Source organism: Protopterus annectens, chromosome 15.part0, assembly GCF_019279795.1.
Source record: "Protopterus annectens isolate FY-2018-M chromosome 15.part0, PAN1.0, whole genome shotgun sequence".
Lineage (NCBI taxonomy): Eukaryota > Metazoa > Chordata > Ceratodontiformes > Protopteridae > Protopterus > Protopterus annectens.
Genome location: NC_056749.1, coordinates 515,585,176 through 515,604,454, shown reverse-complemented (window position 1 = coordinate 515,604,454; position 19,279 = coordinate 515,585,176). Strand labels below are relative to the sequence as shown.

Below are 19,279 nucleotides of genomic sequence, written 5' to 3'. Positions count from 1 at the left end.
CTTAGATCCTTGAGAGCAGAATGCTAGTTAGTAATGCATTTTGTACCCACACATGCAAGAGTGGCTGTGTCTACAAGAGTTCTCAAGAACTTTCAAGGACAGATGAGATGCTGCCTCTTAGAAATAGGCATGCACATACTTTTACATGGACATTCTGGCATGTTGCATTCTATATCGTTTATGTTGCGAGTAAAATATGATTTCTATTTTGGGTGAGAAGTGCACCACATTTGCAGAGAGTATCTGTACTAGTATATCATGAGACCAGAAGAAAATCTTTGATTTAAGAAAACTGTTGAGATCAGTGCTTGTTTGATTCCATATGAAAAGCTGGAAATTGTTGGACAACATGGAGTGACAGCAGACTATCCCTCATCTATTACCAGCTTTTTCTAGTACTAAGTTTCCAAAGGCATTCTAAGAACTGACTCACGATCATTGGAAATAAAGATTTTTTTCAGAAAATATAGACTTTATTCCACCAAATAACAAAAAATAACAACAGATGACTGCAACAACAGTAATGGAAGAATTTGCACACTTTCAATATAAAATTGACTAACAGGAAAATTAGCATGGGAAAATAGGAATTATACTAAAGTAAACATTACAGGCATCATGAGATGCCTAGCGATATACAACTTAAAAGTTATTGCCACCCTTTTGAAGCACTTAATACTGTTTGCCTCCCATATTGACCAGAGAGCCTTGCATTATAGGGCTGGTGTAAATGTATGACTACCTAACCAGTCATCAAGACTAGCCTTAAAGGTAATACTTTGGCCTGTGGTAGCAACTTATTCCATGAGGTGGGAGTATGCTGTGTTAGGAACATATCCCTCCAGTGAGTCTTAATTATGTTTTGATGTACATTTATGTCTCTAATGTGAATGTTAGTAGAAGCACTAGTTTTGTAAAAATAGAAGGTTAAATAGCATTGGGTTTTTCATGGCTCAAAAAGCTGGACATGTCATCTCAAAACAGACTGTAGGCTACTGAGTGTAAAGAAAGTCATAGTAATCTTTTAGGATAGCTGAAAGATGCAAGACCTTTAATTTTCTTAGAAATATTTGAGGCCTTTCCAGTTAAGTGGTATGCTTGTATTTCTGCATAACAAAGGAGGTAATATATTCAGTGATTGAGCTGATCGGGGTTAGGATGATTTCTTTGTCTCTTGAATATATTCTCCTAGTAATTAACTGGGATAGATTGGAGGATTTCCTGACTATGGTGACAACATGATGATAAATGACAGAGAGTGGTACCCAGGCCTCTTATGACCATCTCTGCCTGAAGAAGTAGTATTTATAACATATGACATGGGTGCAGCTTTTTTTTTATTGAACTCATCAATGTTGCATTTGTTTTACATTTAACTTTAAACCATTTTCAGTACTCTTAAGTATGTACATATTTTAACCCTTGCTGGAGTTGTTCATTATCAGTAGTTGAGCAGATAACAGTACCAAACTTGTGGTCACCATTAAACTTGGTGAACCATACTTTTCAGCTATTGTCTTAGATGTCTGCAAAATAAATTCTAAACAGGAGGCACTCTAGTATGGGTGCCTATGGTAACCAACTTGTTACAATGTTGAATTCCGTGTACCAGCAACTTTCACAACTTGGATCTGTTGGATATCCAAATTAGAATTGAGCAAACAATGTAGGGGTTTACATAGTCTAATTTTTCAATGATTCCAGCATGGGGAACAGTATCAAAAGCCTTAGAAAGGTTGCTATAAGCAGTGTGCACAGTGTGACGAGTGTTCACTGCCTCTGTAAACTTGTCAAAGAAGTTTAATATGTTCAGGAGGCAGGAACTATCCTTAAAAAACAGAGCAAGTGAGGTCTAGTTTGATTAAGTTGCCTATCTCTGCATAAATGAATTCTGATAAAATATAGTCCATGGATTTATACATAAGTCTGGGGACATTGATACACTGATACTTACACTTATAATTGTATTCTCTGTTGTATTGTTGTATTCTCTGTTGAAGGATCTCTCTTGTGTAGGAGAGTCATAGCAGCTGTTCTGAAGGAATCAGACATTCTTTAGGGATTTCTCCAGGGTAGCCCTACTTAACTTGTAGAATGCAAAATTCACAACAATTCCATGCAAATAGACCAAACTATGATTGTGACAGTCACCTCTGAATTTTACCAACACTCAAAAAGCTACAAAGGAAAGATGGTAACTTTCCCCCTAAACATAATGGTAAATGTAAGAATAAACTTTTCTGGTGGAACTCCCATATTAATAAATTGTGTAAACAAGAAGGAAAGGAATGGATAGTTGCAAAACTTCCCATGCCTCTAACTAAAGACCAAATTTAAATCTGCTAGTAAGGAAATTAAAAGCACTATAAAAGCATGTAAAGCAGAATATGATCTTAAGAGTGCCACAAATACAAAAGGAAATAACAAATCCTTCTCCAGCAATATCAGAAAATCAAGGAATAATGTCCAACAATGCATTGAGCTCATCCATTATAATATCACATTCTGTAGTCCTAAGGATATAGCCAATATACCGGCAGGTGAATTTAGTGCTATATTTACCCCAGCTACCCATTATTATTATATCTGAAAATGTAGTTTCCCCTGAAGCATTCAAGGGACAGTTCTCTTCAAAACTAGTCATTAATAAACAGCATAATATTAAGCAGAGATTGTGAGGTAGGAAGGACCCGCAATTAGAGTGGAAGACTTGTGATTGTGAAAATATGGGTGAATAAAAAACAAAAAAACATCTCTTATAATGGAGAGAAATATCAAGTAGGGTTAGGAGAAATTATTTGAGATTGTGTAAGAATGAACTTGGGTGGCAGGCCAGGGTTATACACAGTACAGAATTAGAGAGTAAAGAGATAAGAGGAGAGGAAGAGGTGAAGGAAGTAGTCCACAAATGTAGGGCACATAAAATGAGGGGTAGTTTGGTAGACAAAATGTTTAATATTTCTTAAAAGTTAGAGTAGGTTGGTATGGTACACAGTAAACATGAAATTGGAAAGGGATGAGTGATGTCAGGTGGGAAGGGGAATAAAATAAATGTCATTGCTGTGTCACAGTACTAAGATAATGTGCCATGTGTGAAGGCTTATGGATGTTGTATATGTAGTTTATACACCTAGAAAAATGAAGTTGGCAGTTATTTAAGGAACATATGAGGGTTGTGATGTTGAACAGACACTATAGGCGTGAAACAAATTCCTGGATTGCAGGAACGTTTAGGAAGATATGGTCAGAACAAGTTGAAATAATGAGAAGCATTTTGGTAGGATAACACATTTCCTTTTTGATTGTTTGAACTGATGAGAATGGAGAATAGTCTAATCATGGCTAGGTTACTGTAAATCCCCAGGGAAAGAGATCAGTGAAGGGGATGACACTGACATAGCATGGGGGAGTGTCCAGCAGTTATGCAAGTTGGTGAAAGAAATTAGGACAGGGGAGTGAGTGCATGATGGAATTAAGAGGACAAGTGGATAGTTATGGAGCCTCTGCAATACTGAACTTGATACATGAGGTGACAGATGGAGTCCACTTCCATGATCCACAAAAAAGGCAGAAGAAAGGTGTCAGACAGTTGTGTGTGTGTGTCCATTACATTGGCTTTAAAGAGGCGGTTGTTGACAGACAATTAATATGCAAATAGTAAATTAGTGTAACATGATAGGAATTGAACTCAAAGACAAAATATGTTATAAAATGGACATGATATTTACAATGTGCTGGATTGTTCATTGCTGATGGACTATTAATGACATGGTATGTATCACTTCATGAAAATGTAATAAAAATTTACAAAACACAAAATATCGACAAAGTCAAGTACCCACTATTTAAATCCATTAGTCCTACAAGAACAGTTACAAAGAAACAAAACATAACGGTAGCAAACCTTTGTTAAATATCTTCAAAATAAGGATGTGATAGCACTAGAAAGGGTTCTAGAGAAGAAAAAGCAGAGAAAGGATGGGGGAGGGTTGCTGGACCAGGAAGAATATTAAGGGTATTAAAGAATATACTGAATGGACTTATGTCATTGTTCTGTCATGAACAAATGTAATTTAATGGAATGATGAGATACCTTAGTTTGGTAATAGCTACAAAAGTATACATTATTTGGTGTTACATATGTTGAAGGTGCAGATTGGTGTAGTAAGATCTGATTTTGTGGCTGAGGAGATACTCTGTTCCAGTAACGGCTTTATAGCCATTCTTTAGGCATGACTAGCAGCAGCCTGCATTTACTTGAAGATGTCATTATACCATTTGTCTCTATGTAATGTCTGTTGCAGTGTTTTGTTCCATATATTTATCATTTTATTTCCTGGATACTAGTCTGTGAGAGTTCAGTGCTTTTGTAACTTTATCCCTTATTTCTTATATTGATGATTCTCTCAAATGCTGTAGTCCCTTTAAAGATTTGTTTATTTTATCACTGACTGCTTTTGTGTTTAGTTCCCTGTGTGCATAATTTGTGCGTGTGTCTCCCTCTCTCTCTTATGCCATGAGTTTTTTTTTCCCTTCAGTGTTAATGCCATCTTTAGAACTCATTTGTAGTTTAGTTTGTCATAAGTGTACCTTCATATGGTTGAAGCACACGTCTGCAACTACACATGTGCTAAAGGACAATTTCAAAAGTTCAGAATGATGACACCGAATTGCCAAATTCACAGTTGAGCGAATGCCAGTGTGAATTTGCTCATGTGAATCCGGCATTCTGAGTGCAGATCGCACTATAGTGAGGATCAGAACATGTACCCCTTCCCTCACTGCAGTGTGATCTCAGAGGGTGTGGGGGGAGCAGGGGGGTCTTGCCTCCCTGCATGATGGTGTTTGGAGACATCCGGAAATGTTAGGTATTTTGAAAACATCCCCGAATGTTGAATTTGTTGTGCAACACTTTCACTGTTTTCAGCATTCGAAAGTACAGTTTCCGACCATGTAAATCGGATATTTGTCAGCTCGCATATTTTATTTGCAACCTTGTAAAGATAAACCATCATAACAATTTGTCTAGCTCTTTGGGTAGCAAATCACTTCTCATTTTTTGTCTTTATCTTTGCTAAAGGTTAATTTCCTACATTTCTGTATGGTGACCTCCATGACCTTTTGAAGTTCTATTTTCTGTTTCTGAGATGTTTTTTTTATTGCTTTCATTCATTCTTATCACATTTGCACTTATTAAATAATCTACACATTATTGACCACAGTTTCACCATATCACATTACACAAAACTATATTTTTTTCAAAAAAACTTTTTTTATTGAATAGGAGTTAAACGCTGTGAAATAACCTAACTTTATGATTATCTTAAGTAATAATGACAATATAATAAAGAAATCAATTATTTTTCATAATTACAAAATGGAAAGAAAAAAGGATTACTCATTCATTAAAAAAATCAAATATCTAATACGTAGAACTATCATTTGATGTGTTTTCAGAGGTATTATAATGGAGACAAATCCATTACCTGTAAAGTGGAGACTGATTTGATGGTAAAAATGAAATTAACAAGCTTTCCGACAATTGTAAAATACATTCCCTCCTTTGAAAATAGTTTTAAACTTTTCTCATATGCTGACTTCATGAAATTTCATGCTATACCTATGACTTTTTCATAGTTCGTTTATAATAAACACCGATAAGTATATTTGAGAAAAAATGCTCTTTTCTTGTTTATCATCATATTACACAGTATAAATGTTAAGCGAGTCTTAATACAGTTTAGAGAGGCATTCTGTTTACTTATATTGAGCCATGCCAGCTGCTTAGGATTTGCACAAGTGATGCATTTAGTAGAGTCCGAAGGGAACAGGACAGTAAGCAGGAGACCATTACAAGACGGGCAGTAAAATGACGGTCCTGCATTATGCCTGCTGTAAACGTTTGAAGTGTATCAAACAAGCATTGTATTCGGTCATCTGGTAGGTCACTGTTTCCTTAAACCATGTTTGACTACAGTCAAATGAACAAACCAAGCTTTTTGAACTTCTGAAATTATAACATTCACTGAGATTTTGTAAGAAGAGAATTATAATTATATGTAAATGCAGGACCTAGGGGTATTCCACTGGTCACAGGGGGACAGGGGGCATTGACCAATTCTATCAGTTATCATAGAAAACGTTTATATCTAAAAGAGAAATCTAATAACCTTATTGCAGTTTAACCAGCTTCAGGGAAATAATTTTGGATAAATTTAATTATATTCAGCAAGCATTGTGTTAGAAAAGACAGATTTAGTTTGTTTATGATTTAATTCCATTATTATTTTTACAGTTTAGAATTAGCTGACCTTTAGTAGTGAAGTCTTGGAGGGGAATTAAAATGTAAGGAATTTCATCCACAACTAAAAACACTACACAGATTTTGCAATTTCATCTTTATTGCTACGATGTATTCTACAGACACTGCGCATCTTTTCTGCCTTCACTATATTTCTCTGTAATCATAGACTATATATGCAGAAGGGAGACTCTCAGCAGAGAGCCAATCATATGTTTTTATAAACTATGGAAGGACAGGTATGCCTACCTGTGTGCGCCTCTAGTGCCAAAAGATGTATATGTCAGAAAGGTATTTACTGGTAAGATGACATAAGCTTACTCCGGTCCTCCTATCTAGGTTACAGAAGATCAAAATGCAGTCTGAACTGATGATTGACAGGTCTTTAAGATAAGGGTAGATGCACACTACTCCTAGTATCACTACAGAATTTTATAAATTAAATGCATATGGTAAATGTTAATATTTCCTTCTTTTTTTCCCTCCTGTCTGCAGGGATTTACTGATATTTCGTTAGAGAGGCTAATGCATGGAGGAACAAATGTTACTGGATTCCAGATAGTAAATGCTGAAAACCTAGTGGTTCAGCAGTTTATGCAGCGATGGGTCCGGCTGGATGAAAGAGAATTCCCTGAAACAAAGAACAGTCCACTAAAGGTACTTCAAAACCTCAAATTATTATGCTTGTAGAAAAGGGTGTCAGCACATTATGCATTTGTTAGCTAAGATGTACATCTTGATGACTATGGTTTTACTGCACAATAATCTGTGATGTGTGCTTCCTGCTTCTCTGTTGTGTGAATCAGAATGTTTGAGGTGATGCTCTGCAAACTAGTATGAAGAGCTTATAGTGTGTCACAGCTGCACAGAAACAAAGGACGCTAAACAGGAAGCGAACATCAGTTAATGTGTTCCCCATGATATAATTATGGATTGACAGCTGAAAATAGGATCATCAACCGTTAAGCTAACAAAGACTGTGAAATTGGACTTTGTGTATGATGACTAGTGCCTGACTGCTTTCCTTTATTGTCTGATGTTTCAGCAGTTCATTTATGCTAAAAGCCTGCCTGTAAGTTGCTATGCTTGAATTTCTACATGCAGAATCAGTGTTAATAGTCTTTGGATTTACATAGTCATTTCTTTTGAGTACTGAATTAAATTGCCAGTAAGGAGTGTGACTGAGTTTGAGTCACTTTATGTCCCTGCAAATTATTACTGTTCATGACAAGTACTCATCTAGTTGATCTGCAGTGAGCCAAGAAGTTTTTTCCCCCACAGAATCCCATTGTCATACCTTTGTTGAGCAGAACAGGAATGGTAAGGCTCAAGAGACATCTTTCTCAGACAAAAAAAAGTCATAGCTTTTTTAAAGGGCAGCAAACTGTGCTAAAGAAACGGAAATGGGCATATGGCATCATTCAGCAATCCCTTCAGTCATCAGTCAGGCATTTCATCCAAATGAGACCAGAAAAGCAATTCATTTACTCGGATGAAGGACCCCTAGATCCCTAAGCGGGGGGTTTACACTGTACACACCTTTCTAAAGTCCCCAAACCTCAGAAGTTTGCAAATTTTAACAAAGTAGTCTGTTACTGTAAATGAAGTATGTGAACTAGTGGACAGCAAATAATAGTACTAGTATGAAGGTACTGTTACTGTAAATGAAGTATGTGAACTAGTGGACAGTGAATAATAGTACTAGTATGAAGGTACTGTTACTGTAAATGAAGTATGTGAACTAGTGGACAGCAAATAATAGTACTGCTATGAAGGTACTGACAGAAGAAGCATATCGAGCCAATTTAATGGGTGCTCTTAGCTGCTCTGGATTTTGCCTTGTATATTTGCCCTGTCCCTAATAGAATTTTTGATATTGTCATAAATCCCTTAGGATTGCAATCACTAATGCCAAATACTAAAGTTTTGTACTACTTGTTCCTTAGAAAATACACATTGAAACAAAATCCCTTTCTCAATTAACATTTTAAGTGAATTAGAGTAATGTGTAAAAAGTGCCCCTGATTTTGAGCTTTTTCTTCATTATTTTTGGTTTTGTCCCTGATTCTTGAGCAAAGAATTTGATGGCCATGTGTGTGATATAGTTACGCCCTCTATCCCACATCATTTTCTTCTTGGTTGCCTTTAATAGATTCATAGACTGTTACTTGGCTAACCTAGGGCAGCCTTTCTAAGTCTAGCCCAGTTTTCCTGAAAGAACAATGATGTTCTGTATCCAAACAGGACACTGAGGGTCAAGCAGTTATAAGCTACCTCCGTCCATTAGGGACATGGGTGCCAGGCCCTGTGTAAATTCCCTATTCCCCATCCACTGGTCTAGGTTGCACCTAAACTGGGTAATAGAGAAACTCAGCTTCACATGTGTGGGAAGCCCGTCCCATAGCTGGGGCAGTCTCTGAGATACATATCTGTCCCTCCAGTATGTTCTGTTTAAGTCACAGACAAAATTCAGGTCAGCAGTCCTTGTATTTCTGGTACTCTTTGAATATGTAGGAGATTCATAAGTGTGAAGTTTGCCAATGCCTTGTAAGCCAGGCATAGATCATCCCTTGGCAATCTATAGGAAACTGCATAGAGGGGAAGGGATTTAAGGCACTCTGCATAAGGTGGGTTTGTTATGCCTTGTATTCTTTTTGTAAGGAACCTCTGAGGTTGCTGTAGTTGCTGCATATGTTTGGTCATGTACATACCAAATGGAGTATTGTACTCTGATTGGTCTGATAAGGGCAGAGTACAGTGGGATAATGACCTCTTTGGACCTAGATGCCATGCCCTTACTTATAAGTTGTGCAGTATAAAAGGATTTCGTAATCACTGTGAACACATGATGGTCGAAGGTAAGACTACTGTCTACATGCATATCCAGATCCCTGACAACAGGGTCGACTCTTAGCGGTGTATTATCAACATTGTAGTTAGCCAGGATGGTTGACTTTCCAAAGGGTACAATTATGCATTTCTTAGCACCAAGTTTAAGACCATGGCTTTGGCACCATTTTTTAGTCAGAGACAGAACTTCTTGAAGAATACAGTATCTGCAGGGGAGTTGATGATAACCTCCATCTTGCAATCATCTGCAAATGTAGTCAGCCATCAACCTTCAGCATTTGCTTCTATTTCAGAGAAATAGATACCAAAAAGAAGTGGGCCTGGTTCAAAGCCCTGGGGGACTCTACTAGTGACTGGCCTCTTGGTGGAGGTGGCCTCACCTATTTTGACCTCCTGGGTCCAAGTAGTGAGCCAGTTGGCTATCCATTGGGTTAATAAAGGGTTTATACCTTTATTAGTGAGTTTATCTACAATGTTTGAGTTGGGTATTGTATCAAAATCCTTGGCCAGGTTGAAATAAACCTGTGTGCACAGTCTTACCTTCACTCAGTGCTTTGGTGACCCTCTCAAAAAAGTCCAACAGACTTAATTAGCAAGCATGAACTTCCTTTAACAAAGCCAAACTGTGATGAGTCCAGACTTTGCAGGTTACTTAGGTACTCATTTATCATGTCCATGATGATTCTTTCCATGGTCCTACATATGATGGTGGTAAGACTTATGGGTCTGTAATTACCAGATCAGTGGTTGGACCTCCTTTGTGCAGGGGAATGACTGTAGCCATTTTCCATTCCTTGGGCACAAAACCTGACTGAAGGCTTCAGGTGAAAAGTGATTCAAGTGGACCAGAGAGATCATGTTTCTTGCTATTTGTTATAACATCCTGGGATGTTATCGGTGCCCATCAGTACAGTGTTTTTAGCCATGAAAAGTGCATCATTGACTGTTTCCTAGTAATGGTTGGCAGGATTGTGTTATTTTCTTTGGACTATCAGGCGGGAGGAAAATTTGAGCTGAACTTGTCAGCCTAAAGGTTGGCAATAGTATCTGGTTCAGTGTGGGTGATGCCATTTGCAATAAGTTCTGCACGTTGTTTTTCATTTCCTCTGAGGTTATGGACATATCTGTAGAAAGCTTGGTGGTTGCCCTTTGCCTGAGAAAACTATTTCTTATTCAAATTAGCCATTGAACTATTAATTAACCCTCTTAGCTGTGGTCAGGGAGCTTTTAGTATGTATGGCTTTGTTCCTCTTACACTTAGCCAAGATTTTTTTCTGTTGTTGTATAACTGATTGATACTGTGATTCCACCAGGATGGTTTGTCTTTTAAGTTTGCCTTATTCTTAATGCAGGTGAGCAAAGTTATCAATGTTGTAGTACAGAGATTTTGTAAATAACTCTGTGTATACTATAATGTTTACTGGGTTTGGGTATGCATGGGATTTAGCTAAGGTGTTGCTTAGTAGAGAGAGGTTAGCCTTGGAATTGTTCACAAAGTTTTTTGGTTTCACTTGATGCCCGGATTTAATTTTTATTTTAAGTAATACTGCCTTATGGTCAGATCTGATGAGCAAATATATTACATCAGCCCCCTATGTTCATGAGTACAACATCAAGGATGTTTGTACCCCCGGTAGCGGAATGAACCAACTGTTCTAGAATGTTGGTATTAAAGTTTAGGAATCGCTGGGCTTGTGCATTGGAAGTGTTGTAGGATTCCCAATCTATAGAGGGGTGGTTGAAATCCCCATGAGTATCATATTGGGTTGAACAGTGAGGAACTGTAGTAAATTGAGCTTGGTAGTATGTATTTCCTGGGGCATGGAGAGAGACCTATAGTTTGCAAGGATAAGATACGACACCCTGTTTGTGGTGAGTTGAACATGTATGAGTTCCAGTGGGTCATACACTTTAATTGGTCTGGATGTGAGACTGTTTTTAATGTAGACTGAGACTCCTCTGCATTTGGTTCCCTTCTGTGCGGTAACTAGTCTAAAGGTGTGAAAGGCATTGTAACCTTGCACTGCTGGGGTACTCTTAGCACCTTTAAACTATGTCTACATTATTACACAGATGTCTACACTGTCCAGGGAGAGGAAGGTTTTCAGTGAGTGGAGTTTCTTGTTAAGACTTCTGGCATTGAGCAGTACCACCTTCAGATATTCCTTCATAGATTCAGTTAATTTGGTAGGTTTATCAGTTTTGCATTGCCTAAAAATGCACGAGGGTGAAAAAGGTATTTGTCAATATCTGAAAACTTAGAGGGGATAAGTGCAGACCATCCCTGGCAAAGCAGCGTGGTCTGACCACAATGTCCTCCCAGGCCATCAAATATTGTACCCCCTGGATTCACACCAGAAACTAAGCCAATTGTTAAAATCAGTAATTTTCTGTTGGCAACAAGGCATCATCCTTGGAGAAGGTAGTATGTTGCTCAATGCTAGGCTCGTGCCTGCCTGAGACACACAACAGTGAGCTCGATTACATGTCACTTCATATAGTCAAGGGAAGTAGTTTCAGGTCATAACACTCACAGGGACTATGACAGAGTCATACTGGTGCCTGTGGTTCAATTACCTGAAGTATCTGTATAACTTGACAGATCATAGCCCTGGAAAGGCAGCTAACTGTGATTCTCTCCTTGGTTACTCTGGTAAGGGGAACATCAGTGTGCTTCATTATAAAATCACCAATGACCAGGAGTTTTAACGGAGTGTTTACATGTTGGCTGAGGACCCTTTCTTTAATTGTACTTTTTTAGTATTTTAGAAAAGTTACCTCTAATTTCCTCAGCATAAGTCATTTTATATATAGGGTCTTTACCCTGTGCAGTAGGCATGGGCAAGTGTCACTGACGATCTATATAGGATTAGTATTGGTTGCAAGAGAGAGTTTTGCATCCAGCATTAAAATGCATTTACACCTCTCGCATACTATATCTGATTTTTTAAGAATAAGTGGGTTGTCTGTGTACATAAGGCAATTGCTACAATGCCTGAGAATACCCTTCTCAACCAGACGGACTATATATAGAGTCGGGAAGTACATATCCATGGCTACTGATATTCCAAGGAAGAGTGACTTAAATAATGAACAAGTCAATAAGACAAAGAAGTTGATGAGCAATGTTCAGCTGTGAGCAAACTAGATGTTTTAGTAGCTACAAAAATCTGTCTAGACAGTAATGTCATAAGAGTGCAGACCACAAGTCTTCCTAATATAAAATAACTGGTTTGGAGCCCAAGTGCTTAAACCACAACAAAGACACTTAGAATAACAGGCACAAAAATCCTTCACCAGCAATTCCCATCTCAGAACGGTGAAAGTTACCCTCTCCTCCCACAAAACTGTAGAACACATAACTTTCTTATGTAAAATAACTGACCTGGAGCCCAAGCACTTAAACCAGAAATAAAACACTTTTAGAATAACACACACTAAGCCTTCAACCAACAATTCCCAACTCAGAAGCTGCAAATTACCTCTCCTGCCACAAGAGTGTAGACACAAACTTTCTTTATGTAAGATAACTAGTTTGAAGCCCAAGTGCTTAAAGGAAAATCTAAGAGGCAGTTACAGTTTAATCAGTCTGTTAACCAGCAGTAATAAATCCAGCAGATTACATGCAACTGAGCACTTTAAGAATGTGCAGCAAAAAAATAAAAGTAATAAAGTAGGAAGAAGTATAGCTACAGTAAAATCAACTGAATTAAGTGCATTTTTAGTAAGTGGGAAGAGAAACAGAAGATAAGTAATGTTTAAAAGACTAAGGGAATGGCCTTCCTAGCTGATCTCTAAATGCTCAGTAGAATGAGCTGATGAGATGGGATTGGGAGGAGTGCCCAACATTAGATTTATAATAGGGGCTGGGAACTCAAAAGCCACCAAGTTTAAAGGTACAATAGCAGTAGTGCAGGTGGGTAGAAAAATCAAATGCAGACAGAGATGAGCAGTAGTCAGGTAGAGAACAAGTCAAGCAAGCACTACAGTCAAATAAAGATACATCTAAATATTTCCATTTAAATTAAGATTGCTATTTCTCAGCTCCTCACACTAACTAGCTGGATGTTATTCACTGTCTGCAAAGAATTATTTTCTAAATTTTTTAACTGACCCTAGCCAAGACCTCTTAAAACTCCAAAAGAATCAAAAACTTAAAAACTAAGCAAAATGCAGTACAAGAAAAAGATAAAAATTGTAGTAACTGAATCTTAAATGAATAACTTCAATCCAAAATTAAATGCAGACAGATATTGGCAGTAGTAAGGCATAGTTTGCATTGATAAAACATGCATTTTTGAATACCTTCTCTGTTTGTACTTAGACGTGTACAAGATTTTTTTTCCATGTGCCTTACCCCTTTTTCAATGAGAACATATTTCTGGATGATTCCCTGATCCCAGGTAACTCCCATGCTGCAGTGTGTCTTACAGTCCTTGAGCATCCCTTAAACCCTCCCACTAATATTCAGTATATGACCAAAACAAAGCAGAGCAGTTACTGCCAGTGTGGAGTATGTCAGGTAAAGGGGCTTGCCTGTAATAGAGTTAAACAGATAACATACTACATTGATTATCTGTAGGAACAGGTGGCACTGAGAGAGATGTTATGAACACACAATAATGGATAAACAACATATTAAAAGAAAAGGAGGTGGTGAAAACAGTACAAACACACAAGTCCATACAAAATCCACACAAACCATGGCTGGAGTGTAGGGTTGACCCCCTAGAACCCTGTTGATTTGAGGCAGACATTTTAACTGGAGCCATCATGCAATGAATTCTAGTTACATGCTACTAGCACTTCAATTTTCTAGGTAAAAAGCATTTGAAGGCACTTAACTGCACTTATTTAAATAAATGAGAGAAATATTAGCAGCTAAAAGCTCTTAAGCAGCAAAGTTTTTTTGTCAGGATACGTCTGAATTGTCTGAAAGCACTTTCTTTACTCAAGTTGTATTAACAAAAGAAAGGCCATCTTACTTTGAGCTTCCTTAGGCAAGACCTAAAGGCAGAGGAGAGGAATACCATGTCCCTTCATGCATTCTATTAACAAATACTATGAATAGTAATAAGCCAGCACTATTTCTCTCTGCATTTTCAATGAGCATGTAATTAGTAAAGGCAAACAGAAATACGTAGTCTAAAAGAAACAAAACACAGGGTATTGTTAGAGAGTGCAGATGAGAAAAGCTTTATAATTCACTTATTGCTTCACTTCTTAATCTTTCATACCCAAAATTCCAAAGTAAATTACATTTATCAAGGTCTTCTTACCAGTGCCAAGGAAATGAAAAAACATAAACAAACTCCCCGTGCAAAAACACACTCCTTCCAGAGTCTTTGTGGATAATACTGCAGGACTGCCCCTACTGCAGCCTAAACAACCTCTAATTCCTCCTGTGGAGAAATATATTCAGTTGTCTTAACAAAGGAGTTCTCAATGCATTTTGCCCAATGCCATTAAAAAGTCTTAATGCAAATAAAATATAGGCTGTGATGTTAGGCTAAAAAGTGCATGGCAGCTTTATTGCCTAATATTATGTAACTCATACTCTGCTCTTACTTGCTGTTCTGGAAGTAGCTGGCATAAGTTTGTTGTTTGCCTTGCACTTGGCTACAGCTTCTCATGGTACAGTGGACTCTGCAGTAATGCCTGTTTCTCTCTCTTGTCTCTATATAATGCTAAATGTTGGCAGATTCACTCACTTTCCCTTTGTTATTAGGTAGCAACATATCTCATACCTGTCCAGAAGAAAATAAAAACATACTTTTAATGACATATCTTGGTGGATTCTGACTCGTTCTATATTTGTTTATACTTTGACATGGTCATATCCAGAATTAATTATGCATTTTTTTTTTCACATAAAACTTGTGGTTCAGAAAGTGCCCTCTAATGTTGTGATGAACTGTAGGTAGATCAGTTTGCAGGAATCTATCTCACATGCTTAGTGAAGGTTAAATAAAATATTAAATCCTGAAGTCAGAAGTCTAAAATGCAGAACAAACACTTTTTACTATTCCTTTCCTATATCCATTCTGTAGGTTCTGATTTATCCACCTCAGAGCACTCTCAACAAACGGCAGGAAACAAATTCATTGCTGGACCCCAGTGTATCATGAAATGCTTTCATATATATACACACCTGCAAGCAATTTGTAGAATCACCACTTACAGTGTGTGTTTGAGCTGTTAAAAAAAAAAAACAGAGCACATGCAGACTTCACACAGGAGGTAACCCAGCTGAGAGACACACTACAGAAGCAAGCATTATGAGACAGTAACCCTAATTTCTACATAATGGTGCTGGCTGTCCTTAATGCTAAGCCTTATAATTTCTGAGGAACTGATTAGTGCAAGTTCCCTAATTTACTGCTTTGTAATCACTGAAGTTCTTGTTGCATTTATCTCTGATAGAAAGAAAGGAGTGATTCTGTGGGAGGATGGCAAGGAATCTGCACTCCAATACCCTTCTATTAAAAGAGTCTAACACACAGTCTCACAGAAAAAAATTAAAAAGTGCTTTTCCATTGACAACAATTCCCCCAGTCCCCATTTTTGTATGAGCTGGGAGTTGGAGTGATTTAGTAACAGCATACACACACACACACTGTGGACTATATTGTGGTTTGCTCCTTGTAAAATGTAGCTAAAGTTTGTATTATTTTACTTTTTTTTTTCTTTTATTAATGTCTTTTACTTACCATCTGCATTTTGCTAGTAATTATCCAATGACAAAAAAATCTTCTGTCCACAAACCTATAAATCTGCTGGGCATGGTCTGTATTCATACCATTTTACTAAGGCCTGGAACACCTTTTCTATGTCCATCAGGTCACTGACAATACCTTCCCTTCAGTTCTTTAAAACCGTTCTGAAAGACTTCCTAGCCAAAGTCTGGCTCAGTTCTTGCTCAACCCCAGGATAAACTAAATATATATGATCAAGTACCTGTTCATTCCTTACACCTCCTTACTTTCCATTCTTCACTCACTTCTTTACTCAATAACTTTCTCTCCCGATGTTATCTTTCTAAATAAATCATAACCATGTTTTTTTCTCACTTCATTTTGCAATTACTGTTATTAATTATACTAACTTACCTTTAATTTCTCTATAAACTGACTAATATTTCTCTAAATATTAAATTGTCATGTAAGTTGTATTATTTTTAACCAACATTTTCATGTTTTATCTAATTTGGTATCATTATTTAAACTGTAAATGTTTTTGTATTATTGTGAAGATTATAAAATTATTGGTCTTAAATGTTTTTGCAATACTTTGGAGCAATTCTCCCTGTGCTTCAACTGAAAATGGGCACCTACATAATCATGACATAATCAGACTTTCCCAGTACTCAAATGTCAATAAATACATTGCACACACACACACACACACACACACACACACACACACACACATATATATATATATATATATATATATATATATATATATATATATATATATATATATACGGGTCTACTTCATAGGATCAAAATTTCAGAACGTCGCACCTCTGATCATTGAAGACCAGAGGATCAAAGTTTTGAAATATAAAACCTACAAAACAATATAAAACCTGAAAACTTCTTATTTCATATTTTTGCAGCTGGGCAAGCCCCGCAGCCCCCACACCCCCTGCTACTTAAATAGACCAACTCTGAGATCGCACAACAATGAAGAGAATGATTAAGTTTCTATTCTGCACTGTATGGCTATCTCCATTCACAAGGTTCGTTATTTCATAACTTCGATCCTCTGGTCTTCAATGATCAGAGGTTCGATGTTCTGAAATGTTGATTCTTTGAAGGGGATCCATATATACATAAATAACTATATGTTGTGTGTGTCTGTGTAATACATTAAACTCTCAGTTAACCAGAACTCAAGCAACCAGCAAAAAAATGTTGAAGAAATACAGTATAATTTTCATGTGCTGCACTTTGTTTTTCCCCCACAGAAACATACCTTGTGTTTTTAGACTTTTAGAGTTTTAAAAAGGAAGACAGGAATAAATTCCCTCTCTCCCCAACCTGAGAACAAGTCAAACCAGACAATAGTATAAGATACAGTATTTGTCAAGCCTCTTTTTAATAGTAACTCTCAAGCAACCAGAAACTTCAGTTATCCGGCATGTACAATCCCCATGGGTGCTGGTTAACTGAGAGTTTACTGTATATATATATATATATATACATGCATGAAGAGAAAGGTATATATCTCTCTGTCTAGATGTGTGTGTGTGTGTGTGTGTGTGTAAGTATATATACACACACACACACACATACACACACACGTATTTTCATCTTATGTACCATTACATAACATAGCATATATTTGCTGACTTTAGTTATTAAATAAAAGACATGTAGTTGCTCATAACAGAAATAAATATAAACTAATCATTGTCAGAGATTCAGTGATTAAAGATAAATTTGAGTAGACTTTAACAACACTTTTTCACAATGCCCATGTAATTCAAAACAAAAATTGGGCAACCAGTAAGCGTACTGTATGATCTGAAGAATTTAAACAAACCAATATATTTCTAAGCTACTCCTGTTTTCCCTTCAATTAAGGGGAACATTTGTCCTGAAATTGTCTCTAGGCAATTAACTGAAATGCTTCCTTAGACTGTATCCTCTGAATCCATGCTATAGGTCACCATGTACGTCCTATGAAAGCCATAGCTTTTACTTGGACCTGTTGGGGACACTCAAAATTCAGACAAATGCCATACTCATGGGAGACTTTAATTCTGTCTATGAACTGTGAATCTGCATGCTATTTCCTCTCTGGTAAGGTTAGACTACAGTACACTTTCCTTCTAAAGTAAGACTCGGTTCTGTAGACCCTGCAAACCCTGTAAGAGTAAGAAACTACTCCAAGGCAAATTACCTTTCAAGCCCCTCCAAACCAAGACAACACAACAGCCTATGCAGAATTATTCACAGGAGCTCTACACAACCATGTCAGTGATTGTATAGAGGCTATTGTACCTGCTTGAAGTAAGCCCAAAACTAGCTTGGAAAACAAGCATCCATGTGGAATCCAAAATTTGAACAGGTTCTACAACAAATGAAAAAAGGATGTAGCTAAAATTAGGAAGTGTAACACCAAATTAAATAAATAAAAACTCTCTCATCAAGCTGAATAGGTAACTAAGAGGACTAATTAAATCCAACAGAGCAAATTTTGAGGTAAACATAGCATCCCGGGCCAAGGATAATCATAATGCATTCCTTAGCTATGTCCAAAACCTCAAAGGCGACACACAACATGGAACTGGGATGTGTAACAAATCATCTGGTTGACAAATTCAGCTCCAACTTTACCCCTCCTTCACCCACAGCCCCTCCCCCATGAAATACCACCTAACATAACCCCTCCAACTATCAGTAGGTAGTAGGTCTTAGATGTGCTGTCTAATGCCAAGAATATAGCTTTGATGGGCCCTAATAGTATCCAAGGATATCTTCTAAATAGCCTGAAATATGGCCTGTCAGGGCCACTGGAGTCACTATTCAACCATAGCTCTCTACAAGCTTCATATCATGTGATTAGAAGACTGTGACAGTCATCCATCTTTACAAGGGAGGACTCAGTAGTCTGACTAGTCTTGTATGCAAAGCCATAGAAATAATTAACAATGACATAGGAAACCTTCAAATACTGGACCTAGACCAGATTGGTTTTGTCAAAGGCAGCTCAAACTGACTGAACCAAATGGATTTCTTTGAGAAGGTCATCAAAGCAATGGATGGGGGCAAAATGGTGCATACTGCTACCTTGATCTAGCTAAGGCATTTGATGGTTTTACTCATATATACAGCATGAAGAGCTTCATTTTTGAGGTGAATTTCTTGACACCCATGTCAAGAACACATAATAAGCAGGTTATGATCAGAGATCTAATCATAACCTTCTATTTTGCTTAGAAAATCTTTCCATGTGATCTGTCAGTTAAATTTTGGCTTACAGATATGGTGTTACAAAGGCAGTATTATGCTTTTAAAAAATGAATAATCAAGTATGAAGAATTGATTATACTGCATTAAAATAGCTGAAATAAGTAAACAGAAAAGGTTCACCTAACAGTCCATATCTATTATGCAG

General features: G+C 37.2%; 1 protein-coding gene across 5 annotated transcripts in view; it reads left to right on the top strand.

Annotated features, from left to right (window-relative positions):
* Positions 1–19,279, top strand: part of GRIA3 (glutamate ionotropic receptor AMPA type subunit 3) — a 2,740,455-nt gene that overhangs the window by 1,534,899 nt on the left and 1,186,277 nt on the right. For all 5 annotated transcript variants that reach the window (XM_044057328.1, XM_044057327.1, XM_044057326.1 and 2 more), the window contains exon 6: positions 6,797–6,958. In XM_044057328.1, coding sequence (XP_043913263.1) covers positions 6,797–6,958 — 162 coding nt within the window. The remainder of the gene's footprint in view (positions 1–6,796; positions 6,959–19,279) is intronic.